Source organism: Selaginella moellendorffii, unplaced genomic scaffold (assembly GCF_000143415.4).
Source record: "Selaginella moellendorffii unplaced genomic scaffold, v1.0 SELMOscaffold_15, whole genome shotgun sequence".
NCBI lineage: Eukaryota > Viridiplantae > Streptophyta > Lycopodiopsida > Selaginellales > Selaginellaceae > Selaginella > Selaginella moellendorffii.
In genome coordinates this window covers 1,791,096-1,815,187 of record NW_003314276.1, presented here as the reverse complement: position 1 = coordinate 1,815,187, position 24,092 = coordinate 1,791,096, and the positions used below count along the sequence as shown (strand labels likewise).

Below are 24,092 nucleotides of genomic sequence, written 5' to 3'. Positions count from 1 at the left end.
CAGATGCCGGACATGCAGCTATTTTGACAACTAGTGAAAAAGTTTTGCTATAGTTCACATCAGAGACTAAACAAGATGGTGTTTAACGGGATGCTCCAGCCACAAATATATCAAGCACCTCTTGCGGCAGGAAATTATCTGACGTCCAATTTGGTGGTGCAGTGTATATAAGGTGCATAGATGGCATGGCAAGTCTTTCGCAGCTCTAGATTGAGGAATTGATTCTCGTGGAATGCCATGCTCTACACCTTCACATCTTTTGACCAGGCCAAGCAGCTGGTTGATTGAATGCCCGAGTGGGACGATCATGATCACTGCCTTCTCTTGGTATGGATTCCTCCAACAAGCAGACGACGTTCCTGATTAACAGGCATTTGGATAAGGTAATGCCAGAAAGGAGCTTAATCTCTTGGAGCACGATTCTATCAAATGTGCCAAGTAAGGGGGTCTTGTATCTATGCCAAAGTCTGCATTTGCAAAAGGCAAAGAGAATTTTCTTGGGCTCCCTCAGAAGTGCTTGTATGCTTGGCTTGGCGGAAAGTGAGTCCATGGAGCAACAGTAGAATTGCTGAGAAAATTTCTTAATGCAGACGCTTTTTCTTGCAATGTAATGCTGCCCTGGTTTGCTCTATAGCCAGGAAAGGGCATCTGGAAAAGTTAAAGAATCGAAGGCATGTGTGGACTGCCAATGTAAACAACCAAAGGTTAGAGAAAACGCTGTGAATTTTGAAAAAATGCCAGATCGCAGCGTGTGTGGAGCCAAGTAACAGTGCTCCATATGTTCTTATTACGAATTCTCACATAGTTACATAGGTTAGATATTTACAAGAGATTTTACAACTATATCAAATTTTCTTACAGGGTGGCATAGTTCTGGTTGGCTATTTGATCGGAATTTATAAAGATCCCATGGAATCCATATGGAACTCTAGCAGGCAACTCTATAGAAGCCATTGTCTCAAGCGTGGGCGATTTGGCATCCATGACCAAAAGCTCCGAGACACCACTTTCCTCATCATGGATGTAGCTTAAGACGTATCCATCGTCTTCCTCCTTGCCATTCGCCACAAAGAAAGGCTCCCCACAAAACTGACCTCGTTCGAATCTCCTTGACGCCACAATGCACGGCTCGTTGAGGTCCGGGTCACTCGTTCCGTCGATGACCACCCTGGGCAGCCGTGGAGCGTCCAGATCGACCTTGGCCAGGCCCGAGATTTTGGGCCATGGCCCATAGTAGCACATGTAGACGTACCGATTCTTCCGCCCCAGGAACTTCTGGTTGATCTGTCCAAAATCCAGTCCGGCCGAGCACACGTGTTGCTTCCACGACCGTCCAGATCGAAGGTCGAGGTGGATCTCGTGCAATCTGTTGGACAATCCGGCGAAATCGTCAAAGAAATGTTCTACCGGCGTAATGGACGAGCTGAGCACGACGATCTTGTCCGTCCCTTCCTCCCAGGCGTTAATGTAGTGGAATGACGTCCAATCCGGGACGTCGATCCAGCGAACGCCGGAATATCCCACGGTCGGGATGCGAGGGATCACCCCGAATCTGGGAACCTTGGCGGTATCTCCATCAATGACAAGTTTGTTCTTGAGCACTACATCCTGGAACTTCATCACGAGCTGATTCTCTGGAAGGATTGCGTAGTTCTCTGTTATCGCGAAGTCGTGAAACAAGCACGGGTCCGGCAGCCACACGTCGAAATCGGGGCTCTTCCTCCCGTCCGGGCTCGCCCAGAAGTAGCGGAGGTGGGGATTGATCACCGGATTGAAGCTAACCGCGAAGAGCTCGCCAGAGATTGGATCGATCTTTGGATGAGCGCACATCGGCAAGAACAATCGGTTGTTGAAGCTGTAGCGGCCCATGGTGATCAAATCCCCTGCTGGTGTGATACTCACGGCATATGGCATATCATCCTCGGACATGGCCAGGATTCGGCGATCGAAGTAGGCCATCCCAGCGTTGGAGGTTCCCATCCCGCCCAAGATATTGATCAGGCCCAGAGCCGTGCGCATCACGAACAGCCCGAATCGTGCGAGCCCGGCATAGCTGCTCATGGTGCCCAGTGTGTAGGGGAAGAGAGGCTTGCCCGCTGCTTGCTCCTGGACGAATCGATTGTTCTGGGTGAATCGCGCGCAGTAGATTGGAGCTTGCTCTTCTTCATCGCCGAACTTGACAGAGTGGAGCATCCCGTGGCCGTCGAAGTAGTTGTAGCCGGCGGGAGGGGGATGGAGTGGATTGGAGCCATTGCGGATGTAAGCACCGCCGCGGAGGCAGCGAGGGATCTCGCCAGTGACTCGGCGGCACGGCGTTGGCGGGAACTCTGCAACAGGCGCGAAATTATCCGCGAGCTGGATCTGGGGGTCTTGCGAGGGAGGAAACTCGCGAAGATCAATGTACGTGGAGATGAAATTCTCCACCGTGTCGCACAGGGCTACCGCCACCGCCCGCGCCTCTTCGATTGGGTTGGGGATTGAGAATCCAAGGGTATTGATATACTTGCGAGAGGAACTGGTAGCCGTGGCTGTGATCCCTGATGATCTTCTCCTGGGTGGAGCTGGGAAGGAGAAGTTGGTAAGGCTATAACCAATATCTGTGTGCATTGCGACCAAATTAACTGTGCCATTGGCATACCTAAATACATTGATCCCTCCAATCAAATTTCAGAGCTATGGATTGGATGATCTTGAGCCACAGGCATAGATAAGATCAATATTTTAGGGCTGACCTGTGAGGATTCTAACAATCAAAGGTTGGAAACAATGCGCTTGAGACCAATAACTGTGTGTGCGTTAGGAGACATGAGAAGCTCTGTCTTTTGTCCACTCGTGCCCGTCTAGGAAGCATGGGACCGTATCTTTACTTATTAATGCACTCGAAGTCTCCGTCCGTAGTTTTCATCCCCTCGAATAGATAAGAACGTACTCCCCGCGCGAAATATCATCTGTTTTAGAATTGGAATAAAGAACTGTATCAAATTTATCCACATCCAGGCAAGGGGCCGGAGATTGTTTGGCGTCCGGTGGAGCAATGTGGTGTGGATGAGGTGTGGATGCCCATAGGTGGCATGGCAAGTCTTTCGCGGCTCTAGATCTAGGAAGTGATTCTCGTGGAATGTCATGCTCTTCGCCTTGGCATCTCTTGACCAGGCCAAGCAGCTGGTTAATCGAATGCCCGAGTGGGAGGATCATGATCACTGCATTCTCTCGGTATGGATTCTTCCGACAAGCAGAAGATTATGCCAGTAACAGGCATTTGGATAAAGCAACGAGCTAATGCCAGAAAGGAGCTTAATCTCCAGGAGCATGATTCTATCAAAATGAGCCAAGTTCGATCGGAATGGGGATTGAGAATCCAAGGCTATTGATATACTTGCGAGAGGAATTGGTAGCCGTGGCTGTGATCGTCGATGATCTTCTCCTAGGGAAGGAGAAGTTGGTAAGGCTATAACCAATATCAATGCCAGCTGTGGCATGCATTGAGACACAATCAACCACTAAGAACAGTGCCATTGGCAGACATACATTGGTCTCTCCAATCGAATTTCAGAGCTATGGATTGGACGCTCTGAGCCACACGCCTCGCATAGATAAGATCATATTGTGGGGCTGAGGTGGTGGGATGTGGGACAATCAGAGTTTGGAAACCAATAATTGTGTGTCGGCGGAGGGGACGAAGACTATGATGTAAAGGTCGCCATCTAGCCCATGCTTCCTAGATGGGCACGAGTGGACCAAAAACAAAGCTAGATATATTCAATCTAGATTCATGTCTCCTAACGCACCCTAGAATAATGTAATTTTTGGTGGTTCGCAAGCGAGGTTTTGCTGGATGGAATAAAGGACCGTCTCAAATTTACCCACATCCAGCCACAATGAGATCATACACCTCCTCGGCGGCGGGAGATTGGTTGGCGTCCAATTTGGTGGTGCAATGTATATGAGGTGTGGATGCCCATAGGTGGCATGGCAAGTCTTTTACGGCTCTAGGTTGAGGAATTGATTTTCGTGGAATGTCGCAAAGCAGCTGGTTGATTGAATGCCCGAGTGGGACGAGCATGACCACTGCCCTTCTCTCGGTATGGATTCCTCCGACAAGCAGTTATGCCACTAACAGGCATTTGGATAAAGCAACGAACTAATGCCAGAAAGGAGCTTAATCTCTTGGAGCACGACTATGTAGGGATATGGTCTGACCCAGAATGGGCATATGGTTTTGCTAGGAGAATATTTAGATGCGAATTTTACTTTGGTTGATGTGCATTGTAGCATTTTTTTTTTCTTTCTGAGCAGAACTAAGATAGTTCTGCTGCGATTTGACAAGCGAAGAATTGGCAGCGTGGAACTTTTGCTGTTGCTCATCATTTTCCTGTCTTTATTCTCTTAAATTCCGATGTTCGTGACAATTTTTGTCCCTGCTAAAGGAGAAAACTTTCTGAAGATCCTTCCATAACAGTTTCACGCTCGCAGAACTGGCAAACTCTAGCCGATAGAGCATTAGTTATAAACCATGAAATGAAGGGAAGTTTCATCCCTGACAGGTTTCATCCAGATACAAAATATTTGTTGAAGTCTGTGTCAATTAGTGGTTGAGAGTATGGACGAGCTTCAGACTTTGTTTGTGCAGGAATCTCGAACCAAGGGACTTACAGCAGGGATTACACCTGGATGGTGCTGGGCCACGAAATATCTATTATCAGGCAGGATGTTGTGGTATTTGTTGTGAAAGAGAAGTTGGCTTGTATCAAGAAAGAGCCACTTAGATTACTATGTCAGTTGCCATTACTAAGTTTTCAAGCCTGTTAATCTCTTTGGGTTATGTTGTTATTTGCTCAGTGACAAGATTCCAGCCCCATATTGTTACATCCCTCTTTGGATATATATATGCTCCGGTATAAAAGGCTGTCAAGCTCCAAACAAAGGCACTAAATTTGGTGTAATGTATATAATTTAAGACTAATCTAAAAAATGATAGAATATATTAGAATATTCAAGTAAAACATGAACACTTGATAGTTTGTACTTTATCACCAGTTAAATTAAAGAATATTCTAAGTATCCATCTTGCAAAATTCTGGTCGATACACATCAAAGATTCCTCATCGAAAGAAATTCAGGCAAGCATTCTTTCGATCGCCTAAAGTTAGCTTTGGTCTAATGCTTCAGTGAGACCATGAATTAATGAGTGGAAAAACAGCACAGAAACAACTTGGACTTCAAGGTAAAAAATAAACGCTTCCTCTCTTTTTTTGGGGATCTTTTTAATTCTTGCCTGCTCTCAAGCTCGTCCGGCTTGTCCCCAGCTGCTCCAGGGCGAAGCCACCAGCTTGTAACACCAAGAAGATGTTGCGTGTTGCCTGCCAACAATTCTCTCTCTCCTAGCTTCTTGGCTGTGTTAGAATCAGCCTCTAATCTTCCTCTATGTTCTCTTAGCTCTTTGTTGTGGTTGTTGCCACCACCATTTGCAAAATCATGCAAAGATTCTCCCACCTGCTGACAAAAGGATTTTCATTTAACGTACAGCTTTCTAAGCTTTGTGGAGCTAGCCAGCACAAGTTACCAGAAATCTTTCTTGGCCACTCCAACTCACTGGATACCTCCTCTAACAGTTCTCTCATGCTAGGGATCTGTGTTTCCACAGTTGATAAAAAACAGCTCAGATATTTCTTTCCTACAACACCCAGAACTTGAGGTGAACCTCACCACTTGAAAATCATAGTTCGACTATTCTCATTTTCCACAGTACAAACTTTGAGCTAAACTTATGACGGTCATATTTAAAAGATATAACAATAAGTATCTTATTAATAAGATTCCAACCAGGTTTGTAGCCTTGGTAGTGATATCACATCATCGCCTCGTCCCCAGCCGCTTAACCCTTCTCTTGGTCTCTCTTGGTATCTCACAAACTGCGGCATAACATGTTACTAGGATCGATTGATGATCAAATTGCAATATCTCCCACATTCTTGTAAGTATACCACCTCGCGCACAAAACATATATACCAAGGTTGATGATGCTGAGAATCGTGAGCAGCCAGTAGAAGTAATCAATGTGAGCCCTGTTGAGATTGTCATTGATCCAGTTGCCGTCAACCCCGCCACCTTTTGTACTTGTAAACTTGACCACCATCTCCACGAGCAAGCTGCTGATGTAGCTCCCGATGGAGATGGTGCTGAGATAGAGCGCAGCTCCAATGCTTCGCATGGAATCCGGGGCTTGATCATAGAAGAACTCGTTCTGGCCGACGGAGATGAAAACCTCGCAAACTCCCGCGAGGGCGTACTGCGGCAAGAGCCAGAATACGCTCATCGGGACCGTCGACTGTGGGCGATCCAACAGACCGTGTTGCCTAGCCACTCGCAAGCGCTTCATCTCCACCAGCGCGGCGATGGCGATGGAGACCGTGGAGATGACCTGGCCGATCCCGATGCGCTGGAGCATCGTGATCCCTCGCTCGTTCCCCGTGATCCGGCGTGCGAATGGCACGAAGCAGCGGTCGTAGAGCGGCATGATGGTGCAAATGGTGAGGGTGATGAAGAGCGTGAAGGAGGCGGCTGGGATCTGCAATCGCCCCAAATGCCGCTCCATGGTGTCGCCCTGGTTGAGGAATAAGGTGCCCACCTGGGCGAAGACGCTGCTAAAGATGAGGTTCGTGAACCAGATGGGCATCACTCGCACTAGGAGCTTCACTTCCTCGACTTGGGTCACTGGGCACAGGCTCCACGGCTTCACTTCCTTGCTCTGCAGATCCTTCTCGCTCACCACCGCCGCCTTGTCCAGGAATCTGCTCGCGATCAATCGTAGTAAGCTAAGATTGTTCTTCGCAGCTATCTCTTTAACTAGCTCGATGGACTTACGTGAATTCTTTACTCCTGGGGAGGTTCCGGATGTGTGGGAACTGCGCCTCCTTGTCGGTCGGCTCGTACAGCCTCTCATCGTCGTCTGGAACGCACACATTCCACTTCCTGGTGGCCGCCACCAGGACCTGGGCGACGCGGGTGAAGGGACTTCCAGCGGGCTTTTGGGTGCGATAGTTTGATCTCCCGGAGAAGAAGACGAGGGTGGCGAGGGCGACGACAGCGGTGGCGCCGCCCCATCCCCACGTCCATCCGTAAGTCACCTGGATGTAGACGAGGGCAGTGACCGAGAACACGTTGCCCGAGCTGATGCTCACGAACCACCAGTTGAGGAAAGACATTTTGCGCTTGGATTCCTGTGGGTCTTCCTCGTCGAATTGGTCCCCTGCGAAGGAGGTGACGTTGGGTTTGATCCCGCCGGCGCCCAACGCCATGAGATAGAGCGCAAAGTAGAAGAATCCCGACTGGGTGGAGCTCACGGGCTGGTTTTTCTCAGTCTTGATGCCTGGGACGCTGACGGACATGGTGATGAAAACCAGGGACTGCGCCTCGGTAAGTTCTAAGAAACAAGGTTACAAGGATGGAGCTTTACCATGAGATAGATGCAGAGGAAGATGGAGAGGGTGACGTATCGGCCGAAAGAGTCGCCGAGAAACGCTCCCAGGAGTGGCACCAGGTAGAGAGTTCCGGTCCAATTGTTCACGTTGTTGGCAGCGTCCGCTCGATTCTCGTGGAGCTGCTGAAAGAGATAGTTGGCCAAGTTGGAAGAGATGGCGTAGTACGCAACTCGCTCACACACCTCGCAACCTGGTGATCGATCACAGAGACATACAACTATCAGGAAAATATAAACAAAAAAGTTTTAGAAGAAAAGATGAAGTATAGTAAAGAAGAGAAGTTTAGATATCGCAGAAGCATGAGAAGCTAGTGTTAGTCCGTTGCAAAGGTGGGTGGGACATTTGCTCACCGAAGATGAGCCAACAGGCTTTCCAGTTCCCGCTTGTCAATTTTCTTGACGGTCTGTTCCATGACACATCGGTGGCATTGTTCTCGTCGGGCTCCACGAACTCATCGCTGCTAAACTTCTTCTCCTCCACCATCACTGCTGCGGTTGCTGCCATTCCGAACAATAGATCTGGTATCGCCAAGAAATTGACGAGAAACTCTATACAATGGCTTCGGAGCAAACAAGTTATCGAGACTGCGAGCTTTGGAGTTAAAGAAAGATTTTGCTGCTACTCCTACCACTGGGGCTGGTGTTCTTTCAAACGCATTGGCAGCGACAAGGATGCCTTCTTTCTTTTTCCCGGGATTTACAGAAGAAAATGAGATGGGTGCAAACAATCATTTCCAGCAAAAGTTCTCACGAAAGAGAGAAAAACCATAGTTGAACTTCACGTCTGGTAAGCCACTCCTCATTGCGTCCTATTGTAGTGTTCTTGACGTAATAGATGCTTGGCCGGAAGAACCAGCCATTTTGAATAAGTGGGAATCAATCAGGATAGATATATTCTGCAAACCGTGACAAGGCAATGGAATCACACCCCCACTCAGCCGAGATAAAGCTGGATCAGGAAAAATCTTCTCTAGAATCTCGACACTTCTCCGCTCCACGACTCGCCAACTCTTCAAATATTAGAAAAACAAAAGAAAAAGAACAGAAAAGAAATTGGAAACTTATCTATTCCCCCACTCAGCCAAGAAAACCTGACCATCTTGTGGGCTTGATCAGCAGCAGTAGTATAGTAGAATGTCTTTACGTTCTAAAAGCTTTCGGAATCGCATATTGTTTTGCTTGTACTGAATTTACACTACAATACAAGATCACAATCTGGTGCTCCTCTGCTGTACTGCTACCTTTGAGTGGAAAATGGCTTGTTTTTTTGTTCCTGTGGGTGCTGTCTCTCAGGCGGGGCTCTTCAGCATTTTCACCGCCTAGCAAGCACTCAGGGCAGCCACATAGTGAATCAGGAAAAAAAAAACACAGAAAACAAACTAGCTCCAACTACTAATGTTATATAGCAACACAAAACACTATGTTCATGACATGGCTGGATCACCTCGTCGCGACATCACACTGACCATCAAATAGATCCCCCAAATTGTTCTTGGCACACCACAACAATAGGTTTGTGGCAGAACTTGCGAAGTTCAGACAGCTTGAGTTTATAACCATTCCAGCTATTTGAAAATTGATGTCTCTGCTGAAAGCGGCACTTGAAAATCTGAAGCCGGTCCAGAGAGGAAAGCTGGGAAGAAAGGCCACGATTCTAGACTTTATGGTGCGCAAGCCAGCGTAGAGACAAGCTTTGGAAAACAAAGAACGGGACGTTGTAATTTTATCGTTTTCTTTGAACTTTTAGCGTACTCCCAACTTGGAAGCTTTGGAATAGCTAGTTTTATGATGGTGCCATCGTTGTTATTTGCTGAAGTCATTGGGATCCGTGTGAGACGGATCAATAATACAATTTACAGGATGGAAGATGTCTTTCACGTTGTCTATGACTGTATAGCCTTCCACATGCTATCTTCAGATCCCCTCGAGCTAAAGGGATCCCACCGGCTTCCTAGAGAATTAGGCCCGAGAACCTGGCCATCAGCTGGCTATTTATTTTTGTCGGATGGAAGAGCTAAGGGAGCTTCAAATTCAAGGAGTGAGGAGAGAGTAGGCAGGTAATATATTCTTCATTTTACAAGTAATTATATGTATCTAGCTGGGCGCCAAAAGACCTCTGCCCCCCCCCCCCCCCCATAAAAAGAACATGTATTATAGTAGGAGTTGAAAGATTGATTCAAGCAATTGACAAGTCTTCTTCTGACATGTTAGAGTTTGTAGGAGTTATCAATTCTAAGGCTTGCCATCCACCACATTAAGCATTGCTAATTTCTGAGATGCAAAAATATATGAGTAGAAATCTCAGAGATTTGTTTACGGTATTCAAATTTGGATGGTCTTATTTCTCACACTTTCCTACGTTGAAATGAGAATGACTAAATATTTGATTATCACAAATACCCACTAGTGGTCTCATGCCTCCAATTGAGTGTTGCAAGACCTCCAAAAACATGTATTATTATTACTACATGCGAAGAGATCGCTCTACAGCTTAGCTACAACACGTTAATAAAACATTAAATTATAAACTTTAACAAAACTAACAGCCGGACTATGTAAATCCAAAGGTTGCGAGCTTGATAAAATGCATGGAGCCATTCTCACATCAAAGCTTCCTCAGCATAAGGAAATTTAGTTAGGCACAAGAAACAACATAATTCCAGTGGGAATGTCTGTTAAAGAAATCTTTAAGAGAGATCAGGGATCTAGATCCGAGTAAATTTTTCCAACGATGAATCTAGATACTTGGAAAGAGCGGAAAAACAGCAAAGAGGCAACTTACATATTCCAACACAGTAATAACATAATCCTTGAAAACACTCACAAATAGTATACTAGAAACAAGCAATGAACCGCAATTTTAACCTCCACCACCACCAGCAGCTGGTTTGTCGAGGTAGATCTCGTTCATGACTAGAAACATCGAAACCACAAACAACGAGTCCACTCCAGGCTCAATCTCTATGCTGTAGCTGTGGCATCTCGCAATGCTTGCCAGTTTCCACTTGTACCTTGCCTGTGGATCAATGTCAAAATCTCTTCTTCGCAGAAGAACAGAGAGACATACCTTTGCAATAAGCTCTCCAGTATCAGTCCTGCGTAAGCTGTACTTCCCCTTGAAGCAGCATCCAGTGAGCTTGAAATCGGGCGTGGTGTTCTCCCCGAGGTACACATCCACGCAGAACTTTAGCCGGAAGCAAGGCTTCTTCGCTGTGAAGAGAAGCTTGTCTTCGTCGAGATAGGCCTTCCACTTGTTCTGGAAACTAAATGCCTGCGAACGGGTTTCTATAAGTTTCGAAGGAAAAGAGAGATGTGTTTAAGTACCTCTTTCTGGAGCACAAGAAGAACCTTTCCACTGGAATCCATAACTCTCCGCTGGCGGCCGCATCCACAGTTCCCATCCACTGCAAAAACGTCGTTTTGTTTTTCATCCCGGACGGTATACTTCCCACAGCTGAAGACTCCCGCGCTGGAGAGAGTGAGATTCACAGCCTGGAAGTCGCAAAATTGTGCTCCAACAACAGGCAAAGCCGCAACAGCCTTGCCAGAATCTTGATCGAAACCCATAGCCTTAGCCTGGAGCTGGAAAATCATCAAGCCTTTTCAAGAGCAAAGCTCTCCATACTTGCGAGGAAGATGAACTGAGAAATCCAGGAGGCTTCCATGCTCTGACTAATCTCCTCTAAGACGCGTTTTAAGCGTAAATGAAGCCACACGTCTGCTCTTCGGCATGCGGTGGAAGTAATCTTCATTTGAGCTGGAGTGCACAGCTAATCAATCAGTGGGACCTGCAGGAAGCTTAACAAGCAATGTCAAACACAGAAAAAGCCATGAAGAGATAAACCAACGAAAAATCAACTTGTCTGGATAATTTCGTGTTTTTTTTTCTTCTCGTGTCGGTAAAGATAAACACCACAGCACAGTAGCGAACATATAAATCCCTGCGATGTATGTCCAACGAAGATATAAACCCGAAAAAATGGAGTTCACTTACAAGGCAGTAGTGATGTTTCTCTCGTTCTCGCTTCTCCGCGCAAGTTAAGTCGAGTCGTGACCCACGCTGGCCTCCAAGTGTAGCTCGTCCATTATCAGTACGAGGGCGACTACAAAGACGTGGTCGACCCCAGGAAAAACCGTAACGGTGTAAGCACCGCATCCCAGAACAAAGCTGGACGCGTCTGGCTTTCGTGAGGCCTGCACGGGACGACATCAATTGTGAGGTACATACCAAGGAACATTCTTTCCAAAGTACAGAAAAGAAAGAGGAAGATCACAGAAATCGTACCTGTGCAATCGACCTTTCTCCGCAATCGATACCGTAATCATTTTGGAAGTAGGCCCCCTCGAGCTTAAAGTCGGGATCCATGGAGAGGTCCGGCTCGGAGCCTTTCACTGGCAAGAACACCTTGAGAGAAAAGCGTGAAGCCGGCGCTTCTAACGAAGATTGCACTGTGAACACTCTCCTCGCGCCGTCTTCACCGTCAATGAAGGCATCGAAGATGCTTGGGTTCTGTCTTGGAAAGAGAAACCTTGTCAGAAAATCTAAACAAGAAAAACCAAAACTTTGCTATCTAGGAGCTGCAACAAACCATGAACTTCTTGTGGATCTTGAGGATCCGTGTCCCGCTCGAATCCAGCAGAGTCCGAGTCCATCGCAGGCTCAGCCTCCCTTCCACCGTGATGAGGAAATTCCCGACTCCATCGGTGACAGTGTAATTGCCCCAACTCCATGCCTCGACCTTGGAGAGTATCAACTCCATGCCATCGTGCGCACAAAACTCGTGCCGAACCACAGGGACCAAGCCTACTCCTGCCTTTCCCTCAACTTGATTAAGTGCCATGGTCGTCCTTGAAGAAGCCGTCATCGTTTTTGTTCGTGGCTTACGGGGATCTTAAGTGCTACTAGCATTAGCACTGTTGCCACCGCCGGGAATTTACGCATACTCCTCGCCGTGCTGCGCTGCTGCTGATGGCGATGGCGACATGGAACACCGAAGCAAAGGGGCCGCTCCTCAGCGGTATCTGGAAATCGGTCAAGACAAACGATGAGCAACACAACCTGACGTAAACGTAGCAGCAAAAAAAGAAATGAGCTAAGACAACGAGTGGGATTAGGAAATAAATACCGTGCTTAGTCGCCACGCATTTGCGATAATGAGGTGTGGATGACCCGCTTGGTACCAAAAAAAAAAAAAAAAAAAACCATTGTGGAAGTCAAAACCACGTTTTGTGACGTTAATCGATCGATCGAAGAAGAAAAAAGAAAAGGATGCGTAAACAAACTCACCAGGCATGTCGTTGCCTTTGTTCAGTGTACTGCGAATCAGTCGTACTAGAAATGTGTCCTATCGTCAACAAGAACCCTATCCAATCGCGAAATCAATTTCTTCCCACAATGATGGAGATCGCTTCGAGAAGCTGAATGTAGGCGGTCCAGGAGAAACTATCGCTGGAAAATCGGGACACATTCCTTTCGATCCGATTCTCATCGAGCTAGAACCCTAAAAACAAAACCCCCAATATTTTTTAAAAACTTTCTATTGCGGCTGGCTAGAATCGAACGCAGGACCACCCAAACTATGATGACTCACTCGCTGACATGGCAAGGTACCGTTATTCTGAGTCAGCCCTACCACCGATTCACATGCCAGCTGATATTTCGCGGAGACACTTTTTTGGTGGAAATATCTATGCGAGGCGTGTGGCTCAGAGAGATCATCAATCCATAGCTCCAAACATTGGTTGAGGGATCAATTTACTTGTGATTGATAGCAATGTATGCCACTGGCACTAGTCTTGGGCTTTGATTTGGAAGGTGGTCGCAATGTATGCCATTGGCACTGGTTATGGCATTAGCAGCTCCTTCTTCCCAGCTCCACCCAGGAGAAGATCATCAAGGATCACAGCCACCGCCACCAAATCGAGAGAGACCTCTCGCAGGAACAACAACGCCCTTGGATTCTCCATCCCCAATCCAATCGAAGAGGCGCGGGCGGCGGCAGTAGCCCTGTGCGACACTGTGGAGAATCTCATCGCCACGTACATCGATCCCCGCGAGTTCCCTCCCTCGCAAGACCCCAAGATCCAGCTCGCGGACAATTTCGCCCCGGTTGGAGAATCCCCGCCGACGCCATGCCGCCGAGTCACTGGCGAGATCCCTCGCTGCCTCCGCGGCGGTGCTTACATCCGCAATGGCTCCAATCCACTCCATCCCCCTCCCGCCGGCTACCACTACTTCGATGGCCACGGGATGCTCCACGCGATCAAGTTCCCGGGCGATGATGATCTCGAAGAACATCACGCTCCAATCTACTGCGCGCGATTCACCCAGACCAATCGATTCCTCCAGGAGCAAGTAGCGGGCAAGATTCTCTTCCCCTACACACTGGGCACCATGAGCAGCTATGCCGGGCTCGCGCGACTGGGGCTATTCGCGATGCGCGCGGCTCTGGGCCTGATCGATATCTTGGGCGGGATGGGAACTTCCAACGCTGGGATGGCCTACTTCGATCGCCGAATTCTTGCCATGTCCGAGGATGATATGCCATACGCCGTGAATATCACCCCGGCAGGGGATTTGATCACCATGGGTCGCTACAGCTTCAACAAGCGATTGCTACTGCCAATGTGCGCTCATCCAAAGATCGATCCAACCTCTGGCGAGCTCTTCGCGTTTAGCTTCAATCCAGTGATCAATCCCCACCTCCGCTACTTCTGGGCGAGCCGGGAAGGGAGGAAAAGCCCCGATTTTGATGTGTGGTTGCGCGAGCCGTGCCTGTTTCACGATTTTGCGATCACGGAGAACTACGCAATCTTCCCAGAGAATCAGGTCGTGATGAAGATCCAGGATGTTGTGCTCCAGAACAAGATGCCCATCCGTGGAGATACCGCCAAGGTTCCCAGATTCGGGGTGATCCCTCGCATCCCGACCGTGGGATATTCCGGCGTTCGCTGGATCGACGTCCCGGATTGGACGTCATTCCACTACATCAACGCGTGGGAGGAAGGGACGGACAAGATCGTCGTGCTCAGTTCGTCTATTACGCCAGTGGAATGTCTGTTCGATGACGTAGCCGGATTGTCCAGCAGATTGCACGAGATCCACCTGGATCTTCGATCTGGACGGTCGTGGAAGCAACACGTGTGCTCCGCCGGACTGGATTTTGGACAGATCAACCAGAAATTTTTGGGGCGAAAGAATAGGTACGTCTACATGTGCTACTATGGGCCATGGCCCAAATTCTCGGGCCTGGCCAAGGTCGATCTAGACGCTCCACGGCTGCCCAGAGTAGTAATCGACGGTGCAAGTGATCCGGATCTAAGCGAACCGTGCATTGTGGCTTCGAGGAGATTCGAACCTGGGAGGTTTTGCAACGAGCCTTTCTTTGTGGCAAAAGGCGAGGAGGAAGACGAGGAAGACGATGGATACGTCTTAAGCTACGTCCATGATGAGAAGAGTGGTGTCTCGGAGCTTTTGATCATGGATGCTAAATCGCCCACGCTTGAGACAGTGGCTTCTATAGAGTTGCCTGCTAGAGTTCCATATGGATTCCATGGAATCTTTGTAAATGCCTATCAAATAGCAAACCAAAACCATGTCACCTTGTAAGAAAAATTCATGTAATTACTTTGTGACAAGGACTTTTTGCCAGCCACTCGGACAAAAATGCCATTTAGATGGTTAGCATATTCGCAAATCAAAATTCGAGCGGCTGGCACAACAGGGAAAATGTTAGATTCCGTGCCTTAGCAAAGCCTAGTGACACTTCTTTAGTATCTTCGCTATTAGGTCGAATTTGCCACCACGACAGAGGAATTGACGTTTTGGCGCAAAGGTTTCTCAAATGATTTTAGACAAATTTGTAAAGAAGAAACCTTCTGCTCTTCAGCACACCCAGCAAAGAGGCTATAGAATAAATGTTCTTCACCCCAAGCTACCTTAAAAGCTCCACACTCCTTAACCTTGAACTTACTTTTACAATATTTCTAGTTTATGGTCCATATAGATTGCGCAACACCAAATGCAAGAGAGGGATGCCACCATGAAGATCCGTAAGCCAGCCATACATCATCACAAAGTCGCGAGAGCTGGAATGAGCATGACAAATTCCTCTGAGGAAAATTTTCTAGGTCAAAACTGCGATACAATGGGACATTTGCAGAGATATTCTGGTCTTGCGCAAGTTAAGTTGTCTATCAAGATTTGTTCTAGATTAGATGCAAGGCAACTCAAAAGCATGGCCTTCTCCTCGGAACAAAATTATCCACAAAAGTTGATATTTCTCTCTCTTCACGGTTTATTCTCCACTGATTGATCATTCAAGAGTTACAAAACTCCATCTTACTTTCACCGCATGAAAAGTTGACCGAGACAACTCTGACACAGAGGAGTGTGGCTCTATTTAACTCGTCTTAAAGGAGGTTAGTCAGAGCATCCTGGATTTCTCTGTTCATCGCATGGAAAAATTTTCTCTTGATAAGGCTCGGTGATTTTCCAGCTCCAGGCTAAGACTATGGCTGTTGCGGCTTTGCCTGTTGCTGGATCACAGTTTTGTGACTTCCGGGCCGTAGATCTCACTCTTTCCAGCTCGGGAGTCTTCAGCTGTGGGAAGTATACAGTCCGGGATGCAGAACAAAACCAAGTTTTTGCAGTGGATGGGAAATTTGGCTGCGGTCGCCAGCGGAGAGTTATGGATTCGAGTGGAAAGGTTCTTCTTGTGCTCCAGAAAGAGGTACTTGAAACGCATCTTTCTTTTCCTTTCGAATTCTCAGAAAACCGTTAGGCAGGCATGTAGTTTCCAGAACAAGTGGAAGGTCTATCTCGACGAAGACAAGCTCCTCTTTACAACGAAGCGGCCTTTCTTCTTCCGGCTAGAGTTATGCGTGGATGTGTACCTCGGGGAGAACACCACGCCCGATTTCAAGCTCACTGGAAGCGCGTTCACCGGGAAATACTGCTTACACAGGACTGATACTGGAGAGCTGATTGCAAAGGTATGTCTCTCTTTTCTTCTTCTTCGAAGAGACTTTGAGTTTGATGAACAGGCAAGGTCCAAGAGGAATCTGGCATGCGTTGCGAGCTACAGCATAGAAATTGAGCCTGGAGTGGACTCGCTATTTGTGGTTTCAATGATTTTAACCATCGTGGGACGTCAATATAATGGATCCATTCCAAGTTGAGTCCATTAAATGCAAGTTCATCATTTACATAATATGGCGAAATCGTGAAACGGGAGAATTTCACTTCTAGACAGTTTCTTCCAGGCAGCTATGGCGGGCATTGGTTAGCGGTTTTCTTGCATTGGATCGACATTCTTGCCCGATTGCTTGTTGAAGCTATAGGGGCACATGGTGATCAAATCTCCTGCTGGGGTGATCCTCACTCATCCTCGGACATGGAGCCTTCGAGGTACCCATCGATTAGGCTTAGTGCCCAGCGTATCGCAAATAGCCCCAATCCCGCGCACTCCTCCAGCTTTGTTTGGGGATGCGGTGCTTACACAGTTACGGTATTTTGCGTACTGATAATGGAAGAGCTACACTTGGAGGCCTAGCGTGTACTGCCGTTAAGTTGTACTCCATTTTTCGGCTTTAGCCGGGATTTATACTTTAGTGTTTATCTTTACGACACGGGAAAAAGAACACACGAAATTATCCATTTGGTTGTGTTTTGTTGAGGTCCCACTCATTGATTAGCCGTTCCCACCAAGAGTTAAAACGCGTCTTAGAGGAGATTAGTCAGAGCATCCTGGATTTCTCCATCCTCGCAAGCGTCAAGAGCTTTGCTCTTGAAAAGGCTTGGTGATTTTAAACTTCCAGGCTAAGGCTATGGGTTTTGATCAAGATTCTGCCAAGGTTGCTGCGGCTTTGCCTGTTGCTGGAGCACAGTTTTGCAACTTCCACGCTATGGATCTTACTCTCTCCAGCTCAGGAGTCTTCAGCTGTGGGAAGTATACTGTCCGAGATGCAAAACAAAACCAAGTTTTTGCAGTGGATGCTTTATTTCGTTAAAGTGGGACTTTTCATTATCCCACTTATGGTGTGTGGCCATATGTCATTTTTATAACAACAATAAAAAATTGAAGTTTTAACTTTATAATTTATAAATTAAAAACTTTTCATATGATTTTGTGTTATAATATTGTGAAATATAAAAAATTAAATTAAAAAACTGATAGAAATATTAATAAATATTAATTAAGTACTAGGAAATGGCATGTGGACACATGCTAATTAATGTCCCACTTTACTGAATAAGTCCCACTTTAACGAAATAAAGCATGTGGATGGAAACTTTGGATGCGGTCGCCAGCGGAGAGTGATGGATTCCAGTGGAAAGGTTATTCTCGTGCTCCACAAAGAGGTACAAAACCATCTCTCTTTTCTCTAGATAGTAACCCATTTGGCAGGCATTCAGTTTCCAGAACAAGTGGAAGGCCTATCTCGTTGAAGACAAGTTTCTCTTCACAGCGAAGAAGCCTTGCTTCCGGCTAAAGTTCTGCGTCGATGTGTACCTCGGGGAGAAGCACCACGCCCGATTTCAAGCTCACTGGATGCAACTTCACCGGGAAGTACAGCTTACGCAGGACTGATACTGGACAGCTGATTGCAAAGGTATGTCTCTCTGTTCTTCTGCGAAGAAGAGATTTTGAGATTGATCCACAGGCAAGGTACAAGAGAAAACTGGCAAGCATTGCGGGACGCCACAGCTACAGCATAGAGATTGAACCTGGAGTGGACTCGTTGTTTGTGGTTTCGATGTTTCTAGTCATGAACGAGATTTACCTTGACAAACGAAGAGTTTAAGTTTATATTCGTGAGTGTTTAATTGAACTTCATGGTTTTAATATATTGGTTGACACTATAATGTCTCCTTCAATTGGCCCACCATGCTCAAAAGAAGTGTCTAAGTGAAGTTCATATTTGATAGGCATTATTCATATAGCAAGTTATATATAATGTTAAGCATGAATATGGAATGGAAAATATTCAGTAAAATCTCTCATGTTTATCCCCATCTTGCACATGTAAATAATTTCCAACCGCTAGATTGGAAAAGTATATTCTAGCAAGTACTATTGTATGATTGTCTTTATAATTAAATTTTAAATACATGTCTTTGGGTTATTTCAGTCTTATATTTTTAGTTTTCAGTCTTATTAGTGTGGATAAAAGTTAAAAGGTAGAACTACCACTATAGGTTACTGAAATATCAAATTATTGAAATCACTAAGCAATAAGTTTGCACTCTTTGTCAACGACAAAGGTCATTAAGGAGATTATGCATAATGATCTTAATACTTTTTAATATTATTAGTGTAATAATAAATCAGTAAACCAATCAAGCTATCAAGCTCAATAATTTCCTTTTTTTTTCCTTCAAAATCCATATTTTATTCTTATTTGTTTTAGATTTTTCTTTTCCATTTTCTCTTCTATTTATAGATTTAGCCATTTGCACAATCTTACTGTGGTCACCTGTTGGAATGATGCCAGAGATATTCGCAAATATGAGATTTGATCACACATTTTTGTGACATTTTCAGTGAGAGATAGAGTTCTCTTATGAGATTCTGAGTGTGGGGCAATTGCAAGATTCCCTCAGAACAGTACGCACCAGGTTTATAGTTTTTATTAGAAATAAATATACTTTGGCAGTTCTTCAAGCAAGCTAGAGTGCTGTAGAAGTGATGACAGCAGCTGCTAGCTTTTGCATATGTGTGGGTGTTTTAGAATCCGATTCAGCACCAGCCATAAAGCTATAGTTTGTGTTCCCCTCCTAAAAGACGATCCAGTCTGTAGAGTCCTCTTACAAATTTTACAAAGTACCTCGCAAAGATCTTTAGGCGTGTTCAGTTTTTTCTCTTTGTTCCAGTCCACCACGACTCGGAGAAAACAACCTGAAAATCAGTAGACCGGTCAGTCTCAAGCTGCTGGCAACTTTTCCTCGAGAAGAACTGTTTTTACCAGTGATTCCATCATCGCAAATAACACCTGCAAGGTACAAAATAATTTTTCATCCTTTCCTCAAACACATTTGGAAAATCGGCATAAGAAAACAGGAGCCACAAGCCTGGGAAACGAGAACAAGAACTTGATCTTCCTGGTCCCCTTCTTCACGATGTCTTCGCCATGACATCTGGAAATTCCATAGAAAATCGAATCCTGTCTTGAAAATATAGCAACAGCTGCGGTGCGATGCCACGAAGGGGCTGAGAATTCCGCGGGAGATTGCGGCATTTCGGAGACGAGCGCTTTCTTCCTGGATCGCCCGCTGCTCTGGATTTTCTCTGGCGCCATTCATAACTAATGAGTTCTGGCGGGAAAAATGCCGTTTAAATGACTCTCGTCCCAAAACATACGACAATTGATAAGATTTGCAGCACATTCAAAATGCCCAGCTTTGGCTAGCAAGTTTATCACACAGTTCCAAAGGAGGAATAAAGAAAAGAGAGATGCGTCATATTTGAAGCGGAGTTTTGCAGCAGAAAAAGCCATGAAGAGAGAAACCAAAGGAAAGAAATATCAACTTCTCTTGATGATAATTTCGTTCAAGGAGAAGGCCATGGCTTCATGTTGCTTGCGTCAAATCTAGAGCAAACAAGACTTGGATCTTGATAGGCCCACTTAGCTTGCGCGGTTAAATCAGTATTTCATCCTGTGAGCAGCACACAAGGCCTCCATTGAGATTGCTTTGAGATCAAACTCTTCGCGGCTGCAACAAGTGGAGACATGTTTTTTGCTGCCATTATATTGCTTGCAGCTCATATAGTAGAAGCAAAAGAAAAGAAAAACAAACATCGAGTGTATCGATCCAGAAGTTTGGAACAAAGGTGTGATGTTAAGGGGGTGTAGCTCAGATGGTAGAGCGATCGCTTCGCATGCGATAGGTAAGGGGATCGATGCCCCTCACCTCCAGAAAGTTTATTTATTAGACATCAGTAGAGACTAGAAAAAGTCCATCTTGAATTTGTTTTTGCGTAATTATCAATGCTTGCGGTGGCTACTTTCATGCGAAGCTTGAAATTGATATATCAGTCTCACAGCAAAATGCAAGACAAAGAATGGCGATTTGCGTGAATCGAAGCTCCTTATTCATAAAATGCCTTCTTGGTCGTTGCAAGTATGGTCTCTTTAACCTGGCAAGTAACATAGCTGGCACCACTGTATGCTGCTATCACTGAATAAAACCAGCTATTCCAAATCAATCTTCCAAGTTGGGAGTTTAGTTTGGGACGCTAAGAGTGTAGTGCCTGCAAAGAAAACAAGCAGGCATGGATAAAACACTCCGTCCGAAATTCCATACCTTGGTTCTTGTTTTCCAAAGTGTGAATTGTCTCTACAGCGCTGGCTTGCGTACCATAAAGTCTAGAATCGTGGCCTTTTTCCCAGCTTTCCTCTCTGGACAGGCTTCAAACTTTGAAGTGCTGGCCGCTTTCGGTGTGTCAGCTTCGTCGATCTCATCGTCAGAGATATCAATTTCCGAATAGCTGGAATGGTAGCAGGAAAATCATTGTCAGGGATATAAACTCAAGTTGTCTTACCTTCGTTTCTGGCCAGAAGTACGCACAGATTGACGAATCGGTTCTTCAGGCAAGCTAGGCGACTGGAAGCCCGTTAAAGTGCTCTGCTTTAAGGTACAAGTGCTGACACTAGCTGCTAGCTTTTGCGCTTGTGTGGTTGTTTTAGAATCGGATCCAGCACCAGCCGTGAAGCTATAGTTCGTGTGCTTCTCCTGTAAGACAACCCAATCCATAGAGTTCCTTAGGAATTTTACAAAATACCTCGCAAAGATCTTTCGGCATGTCTAGTTTTTTCTCTTCGGGATTTTCTTCTTTCGTTCCAATCCACCAGGACTCGGAGAAAACCACCTGAAATTAGCAGACTGGTCAGTCTCAAGCTGCTTTCCTGAAAAGAATTATGTTTTGCTTACCAGTGATTCTATCACATCGTCGCAAATAACACTTTTTGATCCCTTCGTTAGCTGCAAGGTAAGATACTTGTTCTTGGGATAGACAATGGTACCGAAAAGCTTGATGCGCCCCTGGAATCCAGCCAGAGATATTTTTCATCGTTCTCTCCTCTCTCAAACAATAACGCACCTTTGGAAAATCGACATAAAGGATGGGATTCTTCGTGTCTAGATGAGCAAGATCCCCAAATTTCCCACCAGCGACAGGAGCTACAAGCCCGGGAAACGAGAACAAGAACTTGCTCTTCCTGGTCCCCTTCTTCACAATGTCTTTGCCATCGCACTTCAAAAGCTCTGGAAATTCCCAAGAAAATCGATTGTTGTCTGTCTCGGCGAATATGGTGCATACCTTTGGACGGGAGCAACAGCTGCGGCGGCGATGCCGCAGAGCGGCCGAGAATGCCGCGGGAGATCGCGGCATTGCGGAGACGAGCGCTTTCTTGCTGGATCGCCTGCTGCTCCGGATTTTCACTGCCGCCATGCTTCATGAGCCCTAGCTAGGTTAAATAAGTTCTGGCGGGAAAAAGTGGCCATTTAAATGACTGGCAACCTTCTTTGCGGCATTGGTCCCCAAAATTCTACCACCACTGTAAGTTCCTGAGAGCAAGCACGTCCACTCTAGGGCATCTGGCACAAAAGGCATCTCATTGATAAGATTCGCAGCACTGTCAAGGTGCCCAGCTTTGGCCAGCAAGTTTATCACACAGCAGTAGTGCTGCTTCAAGGGCTTCAGTCCAAAGTCGAGGATCATGGAAGCCAAGTAAGTTTTGGCCGCGTAGAGCTTGCCTCCACGGCTACAGGCCACGAGAATTGATACAAAACAAGCATCATCAGCTGTTGTGCCGATCAGATTCATGCTGCTTAAAATCTTGAATGCGTCTTTCGAATCACCTTTCTCCGCAATTGCAGCTAAAATTGTGCCCCACGAGACTGTGTCTCTCTCCGGAAGTGCCTCGAAGAGATTCCAGCATCGACCAAGATACCCGATGTGGGCATACGCCGCAAGCATTGCATTCCAGGACACGAGATTCCTTTCCTGCATTGAATGAAACAGTCTCACAGCCATTTCTGTAAAACCATTTTGCGAAAACGATGAGAGCATTAGGTTGTAGGACGCTACTGGCTTGACAGGTTGGCTATCAAACACGTATTTGGTATGCTCAAGATCCCTTTTTTGGGCATATACTGAGAGCATTGAATTCCACGAAATGCTATCAAGAAAGGGCATCTCAGATAAAATTCCTTGCGCGTTTTCTACATCACCGTGCTGAATATATGCTAACACCATGGCACTGCACGCTACCATATTCCATCTTGGCATCTTTTCAAGCATATTTCTTGCAAGTCCCGTATCCCCCGATTGGGCATATCCAACCAGCATGGCCGTCCACGCAACCATGTCCTTCTCGGGCATTGACTCAAAGACTTGCACAGCCTCCGCGAGTTGACCGGCGCTGACGTGCGCCGCCAGAACAGTGGTCAATGTCAACGAGTTGACTACTGGCATTGACCGGAGAACTAGCTTGGCTTGACCCAAATTGCCCCCGCCAACTAAAGCAGAAAACATGCTTGTCCATGAGACAAGATCCCACTCTGGCATTGCTTGAAACACAATCCTTGCCTCCTCTAGATGGTCGTTATCAGCATATGCTCCCAGAATCGCATTCCATGTCACTATGTTTTGCAGAGGCATGGAATCAAACATTTGCTTTGCCCGTTCCAATTCGCAGTGCCGCCCAAGCGCAGCCACCATTGTCGTCCATGCAACAAGAGTGTGTTCTGGCATCAAGCGGAGAAACTCATTCGCTCTTGCAAAATCTCCATTTTGGGCGAATGCTAAAACCATCGAATTGTATGATACTAGATCCCGTAGAGGCATAGATGCAAAGATATTCCAAGCGTCGTCCAGATTCTCGGTTTGCGAATATGCTGCAAGCATTGAGTTCCATGTCACCAAACTTCTTTCCGGCATTGAGTCAAAGAGCACCTTGGCCTGGTCAATATACCCAGTTTGGGCATATGCTGCGAGCATTGCATTCCAAGACACTGTTTCCCATTGTGGCATTATATCAAACAGGAACTTAGCATCCTGCAGATGCCCGTTTTGGGAATATACACACAGCATAATCACCCAGGAATATGCGTCTTTCTCATTCATGCTATCAAAAACTATTCTCGCGTGTTGTATTCCCCCACACTTGCCATACATTTCAACAAGTTTGTTTATGGCAAAGGTATCCCTCGAACTCAAAACTCGTTTGGCTATCGAGTGTAGCTTTTGGGCTTCCAAGAGGCTCGAGCACGATTGAATTGCCTCGAGAAGATCCCACCTTTCATGCATTATAAACAATCACGTATACGTGTCAAAATCGATACCTTTGTTTCCTTTTCCTACCTTGTTTTCCATGATCCATGGTCGGTCGACTCTGGTGATATAAACAGAGGTTGGTATACACTCCCGAGGTGCAAGTTCTTCTCTAAGTTTTTTCTAGTTATGGCACAATCTCTTTTAAATCTCTTGGGTTTGCTTCTAACTTGCGTTGTTTCTGTGACATTTTGTCAGGAAACTTGCGGACGCTGGCTTGACACTTGCAGCATTATCCATTATGAGGACGAATTTGCCACCATTACCGCGAGCTG

At 46.2% G+C, this 24,092-nt stretch overlaps 6 protein-coding genes and 1 non-coding gene across 7 annotated transcripts; 2 read left to right on the top strand and 5 right to left on the bottom strand.

The window, feature by feature from the left end:
* Window positions 1-855: 855 nt before the first annotated feature.
* LOC9633178 (9-cis-epoxycarotenoid dioxygenase NCED3, chloroplastic) lies at window positions 856-2,607 on the bottom strand. Its single transcript, XM_024675540.1, has one exon. The coding sequence runs from the start codon at window positions 2,605-2,607 to the stop codon at window positions 856-858; it is 1,752 nt and encodes a 583-aa protein (XP_024531308.1).
* A 3,179-nt stretch (window positions 2,608-5,786) lies between these two features.
* LOC9633177 (protein NRT1/ PTR FAMILY 8.2) lies at window positions 5,787-8,248 on the bottom strand. Its single transcript, XM_002970707.2, has 4 exons — window positions 7,832-8,248; window positions 7,457-7,671; window positions 6,865-7,406; window positions 5,787-6,791 (listed from the first exon to the last, which is right to left on the bottom strand). Exons 1-4 carry the CDS (start codon window positions 7,983-7,985, stop codon window positions 5,948-5,950), a joined length of 1,755 nt encoding a protein of 584 aa, XP_002970753.2. The 5' UTR covers window positions 7,986-8,248; the 3' UTR covers window positions 5,787-5,947.
* Window positions 8,249-10,241: 1,993 nt separating this feature from the next.
* LOC9641299 lies at window positions 10,242-12,962 on the bottom strand. Its single transcript, XM_002970705.2, has 8 exons — window positions 12,768-12,962; window positions 12,607-12,653; window positions 12,070-12,502; window positions 11,766-11,990; window positions 11,521-11,674; window positions 10,805-11,079; window positions 10,548-10,751; window positions 10,242-10,496 (listed from the first exon to the last, which is right to left on the bottom strand). The coding sequence occupies exons 3-8, from the start codon at window positions 12,343-12,345 to the stop codon at window positions 10,341-10,343; spliced, it is 1,290 nt and encodes a 429-aa protein (XP_002970751.2). The 5' UTR covers window positions 12,346-12,502; window positions 12,607-12,653; window positions 12,768-12,962; the 3' UTR covers window positions 10,242-10,340.
* A 256-nt stretch (window positions 12,963-13,218) lies between these two features.
* LOC9641298 (9-cis-epoxycarotenoid dioxygenase NCED4, chloroplastic) lies at window positions 13,219-15,131 on the top strand. Its single transcript, XM_024675652.1, has one exon. The coding sequence runs from the start codon at window positions 13,305-13,307 to the stop codon at window positions 15,087-15,089; it is 1,785 nt and encodes a 594-aa protein (XP_024531420.1). The 5' UTR covers window positions 13,219-13,304; the 3' UTR covers window positions 15,090-15,131.
* Window positions 15,132-20,325: 5,194 nt separating this feature from the next.
* On the top strand, window positions 20,326-20,398 carry TRNAA-CGC. The gene has a single exon. It is a non-coding gene; the product is annotated as a tRNA-Ala (tRNA).
* An 82-nt stretch (window positions 20,399-20,480) lies between these two features.
* Window positions 20,481-21,986, bottom strand: LOC9641297 (DNA-binding protein RHL1). Its single transcript, XM_024675792.1, has 7 exons — window positions 21,802-21,986; window positions 21,583-21,746; window positions 21,414-21,524; window positions 21,265-21,351; window positions 21,025-21,215; window positions 20,787-20,970; window positions 20,481-20,733 (listed from the first exon to the last, which is right to left on the bottom strand). Exons 1-6 carry the CDS (start codon window positions 21,938-21,940, stop codon window positions 20,820-20,822), a joined length of 843 nt encoding a protein of 280 aa, XP_024531560.1. The 5' UTR covers window positions 21,941-21,986; the 3' UTR covers window positions 20,481-20,733; window positions 20,787-20,819.
* LOC112346495 (pentatricopeptide repeat-containing protein At4g02750-like) lies at window positions 21,955-23,610 on the bottom strand. The gene has a single exon (XM_024675539.1). It carries the CDS (start codon window positions 23,608-23,610, stop codon window positions 21,955-21,957), a length of 1,656 nt encoding a protein of 551 aa, XP_024531307.1.
* Window positions 23,611-24,092: the final 482 nt, after the last annotated feature.

Excerpts from the sequence above, each read along its gene's own strand:
- LOC9633178 (XM_024675540.1), bottom strand. The coding sequence starts at position 2,607 with ATGCACACAGATATTGGTTATAGCCTTACCAACTTCTCCTTCCCAGCT.
- LOC9633177 (XM_002970707.2), bottom strand. The coding sequence starts at position 7,985 with ATGGCAGCAACCGCAGCAGTGATGGTGGAGGAGAAGAAGTTTAGCAGC. Across the intron at positions 7,672-7,831 it reads AGCCTGTTGGCTCATCTTCG|GTTGCGAGGTGTGTGAGCGA; the intron begins GTGAGCAAATGT and ends ATCGATCACCAG. Across the intron at positions 6,792-6,864 it reads CCCAGGAGTAAAGAATTCAC|ATTCCTGGACAAGGCGGCGG; the intron begins GTAAGTCCATCG and ends GATCGCGAGCAG.
- LOC9641299 (XM_002970705.2), bottom strand. The coding sequence starts at position 12,345 with ATGACGGCTTCTTCAAGGACGACCATGGCACTTAATCAAGTTGAGGGA. Across the intron at positions 11,080-11,520 it reads CGTGGGTCACGACTCGACTT|GCTTGATGATTTTCCAGCTC; the intron begins AACTTGCGCGGA and ends GCTCTTGAAAAG. Across the intron at positions 10,497-10,547 it reads CTGGAGAGCTTATTGCAAAG|GCAAGGTACAAGTGGAAACT; the intron begins GTATGTCTCTCT and ends ATTGATCCACAG.
- LOC9641298 (XM_024675652.1), top strand. The coding sequence starts at position 13,305 with ATGTATGCCATTGGCACTGGTTATGGCATTAGCAGCTCCTTCTTCCCA.
- LOC9641297 (XM_024675792.1), bottom strand. The coding sequence starts at position 21,940 with ATGAAGCATGGCGGCAGTGAAAATCCGGAGCAGCAGGCGATCCAGCAA. Across the intron at positions 21,525-21,582 it reads TTTATGTCGATTTTCCAAAG|GGGCGCATCAAGCTTTTCGG; the intron begins GTGCGTTATTGT and ends GCTGGATTCCAG. Across the intron at positions 20,971-21,024 it reads ACTTCTGGCCAGAAACGAAG|CTATTCGGAAATTGATATCT; the intron begins GTAAGACAACTT and ends CTACCATTCCAG.
- LOC112346495 (XM_024675539.1), bottom strand. The coding sequence starts at position 23,610 with ATGAATGAGAAAGACGCATATTCCTGGGTGATTATGCTGTGTGTATAT.